General features: G+C 31.9%; 1 protein-coding gene across 1 annotated transcript; it reads left to right on the top strand.

Annotated features, from left to right (window-relative positions):
- Positions 1–1,161: 1,161 nt before the first annotated feature.
- On the top strand, positions 1,162–5,853 carry LOC143545593 (uncharacterized). The gene is made up of 4 exons (XM_077037455.1): positions 1,162–1,572; positions 3,734–3,872; positions 3,955–4,176; positions 5,455–5,853. Exons 1-4 carry the CDS (start codon positions 1,373–1,375, stop codon positions 5,737–5,739), a joined length of 846 nt encoding a protein of 281 aa, XP_076893570.1. The 5' UTR covers positions 1,162–1,372; the 3' UTR covers positions 5,740–5,853.
- Positions 5,854–6,126: the final 273 nt, after the last annotated feature.

Below are 6,126 nucleotides of genomic sequence, written 5' to 3'. Positions count from 1 at the left end.
ATTTGTTAGTTCATTTTGAAAATATTTATTATTAATAAGTCATTTAAATGTTCTCTCTTTTTAAATGAGCCATTTAGAGAATTTTCTTTTAAAATATTATGCTTATTTTGTTTTCATTATTTCTTTTTTACATTAGTCAATAGAAAGTCATGAATAAAGTGCAAACCATACAAACAAAAGCATGTTATTAACCGGTTACTTTTTATGCTCACTAACATGTGACTATTAATTACACGATGTTAATGAGTGACAATCTTTTTATCTCAACAAAAATTTATTTTGTTATATAAAAATAAATAACCAAAGGGCATGTAATCAATGGTATTGTCTTTGAAAAATAACCCAATAATATTACGGTGTTGAAACAATATGGAGTGTAAGTTTTCTCGGAGACAAAATTGTATGGATTTAAAAGTAAGTTTAGAGGTGTTTAAGTTTATAGGTTAAAAATATATACATAAATAAATGATTATATATCATTCTTTTTATTGATAAAAAAAATAATATTTATCAAAGTAGTTTGAATAATAAATGATAATAATATACTCTAAGTACTATTTTTAGTAAAGTAATAAGTATTTGTTCCTTGTGTTTTTTTACGTTGGAAAAAAAACGTCTCAAAATTAAATGAACATCTTTTGTTTTAATATTAGCAATTTATATCATTTGAATACACATACATTTAATATTCTCATCGTTAACGAATTTTAGAAATCATTCATCAAGGTTTAAATATAAAAGTATTACCTTTTGTGTATTTAAAAGGATGATCTGATTTATTAATTACCAACAAGTGTTTTTTATTTTCAAATTGTTCACACTACACATATGATATGGTAATAAAACTCATCTTCAATTACATTACATTTAATACCTTTTATGTTTCTTTTTTTTATCATTTTAAAAACAAAAAAAATGTCATATTATAATTAATTCGATCCACGTCACTAAGTAACACAGCTCATACACGTCTTCATACTCGAAAGCCCTATAAATAGTTATCACTTTTCATCTCACCGACAACCACTCTCCAGCAAACACAGTCGCGCCACCATGGACCCACCCTAAAAACCCCGTAACTAAAACTCTGACACCAGACATGAGAATCATAGTCAGCGAATCCGAACCTCACATTCCCTGACGTCCCCGATCCGGCCACCGCCGCCATCGAAACTCGTTTTGCTTTTGGGAAAATGGTCTTGTTAGAAAAAAGACAGCAGTCAACGAGAGTCAAAGTGAGAAATGGAAAGGTAAGAGAAAATGTGAAGAAGAGTTGGAGGGTAAAAATGTAATTTACATAAAGAAAGAGGGGTTGGATTTAGAACTATTGGCGCGTGTAGGAGACGGCGCGTATGAGAGTGAGTTAGAGAGAATGACGAAGGGCATGACGAGAGTAGTAAAAGTGGTAGGGTTTATGGATGCTTTAGAAGGTAACTGGTGCCGTGGTAGTAACCGGAGGAAGCTGGTGGCTGCCGCCGATATCATTAACGTCTTGCCGGACGGTTGGAATATTGAGATCGCGATACGCCGCCGCGCCGGACTGCCGTCTCTGTACTGCCGGAATTATGTCAGGTTATTATTATTGTTATTATTATCGCATTGTGTTTTGATTGTAAGTTTTAAGTCATGATTTTTCTGATAGTTAGGTTTTGAAGAGAGTGACGTCATTTCTGGTTAGTGTTGAAATTAGTTGACGCCGATTGTTATACGGTTGTGAATTTGTGACTAACAGTGTTAAATAAGTTTGATTGTTATACTCCTAGGCCGAGTACTCGCAACTCCTCAGTCGACCGACTTCTGCAACCATGGTTTGTGTTAGTATTAATTGACGCCGGTTGTTGAAGTTTCGAGGTTCTGTTACTAGTCGTTGACGATTTAGCTCTACTTTTGAATCTGGTGAACTTAGATTGGTGTATAATTAGAAATTCCGTGTTCTTTGAGTAGTATACGGCTGTAAATTTGTGATTGACAGTGTCTACGGCTGTGAATTTGTGATTAACAGTGTCAAAATAGGTTGATTAGTGTTCATCCGAACATCATTTTCAAACTAGCTTACTGAGTTACTGTTATAAGATTGATTTTTTTTTTCAAAAGGAACATTGCACAGGTTTTGTTAATCTCTACATTGTTGCTATGTTATTATCGCATTGTCTATTGTGTTGATATTAATTGATGTCGGTTGTTGAAATTTTGAGGTGCTGTTACTATTGGTTGACGATTTTGCCCTAGTTTGGAATCTGGCTAAGTTAAATTGGTGTATAGTTAGAACTGTTGTGTTCTTGAGTGTTATACGATTGTGAATTTGTGATTTATTGTTTTTCAGTAAGTTTGATTGGTGTTTATCTGAATGTAGTTTTTGAAGGAACATTGTTAGTACATTGTTTGAATATTGTATAAATGTTGTTGATGTTTTCTGTTTTATGATGCACATGTTGATGATACGTTGTTTGAATGGGCTGTTGAAAGGAATTTAGGGCAAGTGTTCTGTTCTCATTGTTACTTTAGGTTACACGTACGAATGACAATGACGTGGGTGTGATGTTAAGCGAGCTTTTCATTAGTCTTTTACTATATTATAAGTTTGCATAATGCTTTGTGAGAATACCGTTAGCTGTTTACCTCATGTGTCTTGATGTTACAAATTTGTTTGGTTTCTTCAAAAGGAACATTGAACAGTTGTTGTTAATCTCTACATTGTTGATATATGACACCTGGACGGTTCATTCATGGTGTGAAAGTGTTCTGTTGTCAGTGCCTCATAAATAATCTTCACTTTTATGTTGTTCGATTATGCTGTTAAAGGAAAATTAGGGCAATTGTACGGCTTTCATTGTTACTGTAGGTCACACGTATCACGTATGACGTATACTCTGCGAGTGTCAATAACATGGATGTTAAGTAAATCGAGCATTAAATATAGAGTCCTTTACTATGTTAAAAATTTGCCTCACGCTTTGTGAGAGTATCCTTTGTTGTTAACCTCATGTGCCTTTGTTAAGTGTTTGTTTTAAATCTTGAAGGACATAAATGTTTATACCCTGAGGGTTTCAATAAGTTTATTGATTTTAGTTGATCTGATATGGGTGCTAGTCATAATAAAAGCATTTACAAAAGAAATTTGAATAGTGTTTGTTTACTGTGTGTCAGTGTGTGTTTTGAAAGTTGGTTTATGTTATGTGACTTATGCTTTGAAAAAGACTTCTCAAACTCAAATAACCTTTAGGAAGTTAAGATCATGGTTAAACAAAAGGGTTTTAACTTTTAAGTGGAATAGCGGATTTGTAATTTGGTTGATCATTCGTGCAGTTCCTAAATGGAATATCTTGAGGTATCGGAGGTAACACCGCCATGCACGCAACGTGGCTTTGCTTTCACCTAATACATTCACGTGTTTTTGAACTATATCAAGATGTCTAACGTGATCTTTTTGTGTTTCCTAAAATTAGATTTATATGATGAAAAATAAGATTTTAGTCAAGTTTAGTAAATTTATCGACAATACGTGTTGTTTCCAAACGGAACATTTTACGTGTTTTTTAGGTATTGTCGGTGGTATCGCCATGACGTGGTTTCACACTTTCATCTAATACATTATACGTGTTTTTGAAGTATTTCTAGATACATATATGGTAAAATAAGATTTATACGATGATAGATTTTTTTAAAAAGGATGTTGAGGTTATTAGATTAATGTCATCTATCTTATGTAATATTGTTTTTTCTTGATGTTCAGTCCAACAGGGATGCAATTTAAGTCATGCAAGGATGTTTCAGTTTATTTAAAAGACAAGTCTTTGATAGATGTTGTCGGTCCATCCAAACAAGGGGAGATGAGACAGATCAACAATGGTAGTAGTATGTTGCTCAAATCGGTAAGTACAATCTAAGGCTATTGTTGTTGTAATATGAGTTGTCAAAAATGAATGCTTAATCATGTTTTCTAATATCTTGCAGATAATTGAAATCACTAATTCATCGACTCTTTATGAGGCAAATAATAAGCTGTTGTTTGCAACAGATGACTTGTATGATGTTGAAATCGGCTTCCATATCGAGTGTACACCATGTGGACTCACATTTGATGACATAGTTGGCCTCAAGAAACACCTCGTGATTTGTCACAAGAAAACAACCCGAGTGTTTAAGCTTCCAAAAAAACCTAATACTTCAGACAAGGTATGGAACTTTTGTTGCATTAATAATTATTATCGTTACTAGTACTACTGCTGTTGTGGTTATTATTATTATTACTATTAGCGTTATGTTTAATACCATAAAAGAACCAATCTACTTTTTCTTGTTTTAAGAAAAATTCTGACAACCTAACTTGGTATAGTAAAGACCCAAAACTTGTAAAAAAATACATGTAAAAGTCTGTAAACTAATTTTTGTATATCAAAGTTCCTAAACTTGTTTAACATGCGCATAAAAAAGTTAAATAATGAATCGTTATCTTTTGAGTTGGTCAAAATAAGATGTTATAATTTTTTTGTGCCAAAATATTTAATGTCAATCTACCTAATTTTGTTGAATTTAAATTTTAATATTATTTAAAAAGGGTAAATACCATAAAAACAAATATGCTTTTGGTATTTTCTCAACAGTTTTTGCACATTGAAGTCCCTCTACATGTTAAATTTTTAAAAGAATTCCATAATTTTTTCTTAAAACAACTGAACTTGAAAGTTGAAACTGGTATATTCAATTGTTTTGCTTACGTGTTTATCCTATTCTCTTACATGGATTATATTTTTTTTGTCCTAGTTGTTTATTAAAACAATTTGAATGTACAAGTTTCAAGTTGTCTAAAAAAATTCACAACTTTGTTCTAATTTAATATGTTGAGGGACTTTAAAGAGACTTTTGTGAGAAAAAAAAAAGTATGTTGGTTTTTCATGGTATTTATCCTTGTTATTATTACTATTATTGTTGTTATTATTTTTTAACCAATATACTTATGTTTCATGAAAAAGTAAATCAACCTAGTTGGGTATATTTAAGTCCCACAACTTCTAAAATATACACATAAAAATTACCAAACTGATTTTTGTATATTAAAGTCCCTGAACTTGTGTAAAATGCTCATACTTTTGAAAACAAATATAAATACTGTATTCTTAACTTTTAAATTGGTAAAAATATGATGGTATAGACTATTTTTTTTCTTTCCTTTTTTACAAAAATATTGAATGTTACTTTATCGAATTTTGTCCAATTCAAGAGTTAACAAATCATCATTATTTTATTGAAATCACAAGTATATGCATTTTAGACAAGTTTAGGGACTTTAATATAGAAAATATAGTTTAGTAGCGACATTTAATATTTCAAATTTAGGTTGAGGGACATTTTCTTGAAAAGTGAGAAGGTATATTGGTTTTTCATGGTATTAACTCTTATTATTGTTATCCTTTATTGGAACTTATGGCAACTAATAGTAGCTTATGTTTGTAGGCACAAACGGACTGTGGTCAGAATGGTGTTGTGGGCCATGATGAGAGACGGTTAGGTGAAGCATCTTCTAGTTCACAGAGGGCAGGCGGAATAGAGTCACCCGTGATTAACATTAATAACGATGGCACATTCAGGGCCGAATGCATATGGTGCCACAAAGAGTTCCTTTCCAAGCCGGTTGATGCAGAATCAATGGTTGATGCAGTCGGGTTCATGTGTCCACAATGCCTAGAGATACTTTGTGGGCGTGTTGACAAGAGTTTGTCAAGGAGTAAAATGCATTAAGTTAATTTGTTGTTTCCAGTTTAAGGTAATCTTTTAGGTTTCTGGGAAATGAATTGAATGATTTGTTTTTATTTTATTTATTTATTTTTCTTATTGTAGGCAAAAGTATACCCTTTGAGTATTCTGTTAGTTTAGTTTTTTTCTTTATGTCACAGAGAGAACCGAGCCGAATCGAACGCAATCTTGTTCATACTTGTTTTGGTTTGAAAGGGATGAACCGAGCGGATTGAATTTAAAGAAACGAGCTATATTTTTATGCTTGAACTTGGTTTGGTTTGAATTTAAAGAACCGAGTGACTTGGTTCAGTTTGGTTTTACTTGATTTTGTACAAAGTTTTCAATTTTTACATGTCTAAAACTCTAAAAGATCATAATTCAATACTTTCA

This window comes from Bidens hawaiensis, unplaced genomic scaffold, assembly GCF_021521415.1.
Source record: "Bidens hawaiensis isolate Kalapana, Puna unplaced genomic scaffold, B.hawaiensis_p1.1 tig00013985_1, whole genome shotgun sequence".
NCBI classification, from domain to species: Eukaryota; Viridiplantae; Streptophyta; class Magnoliopsida; order Asterales; family Asteraceae; genus Bidens; species Bidens hawaiensis.
The sequence above is the reverse complement of the archived record's forward strand: the minus strand, read 5'-3'. Positions and strand labels throughout refer to the sequence as shown.

What these genes read in the sequence shown, in the direction of transcription:
- LOC143545593 (XM_077037455.1), top strand. Translation starts at nt 1,373, where the DNA reads ATGACGAAGGGCATGACGAGAGTAGTAAAAGTGGTAGGGTTTATGGAT. An exon ending in TACTGCCGGAATTATGTCAG is followed by an intron (nt 1,573 to 3,733) that starts GTTATTATTATT and finishes CTTGATGTTCAG; the next exon opens with TCCAACAGGGATGCAATTTA. An exon ending in AACCTAATACTTCAGACAAG is followed by an intron (nt 4,177 to 5,454) that starts GTATGGAACTTT and finishes TTATGTTTGTAG; the next exon opens with GCACAAACGGACTGTGGTCA.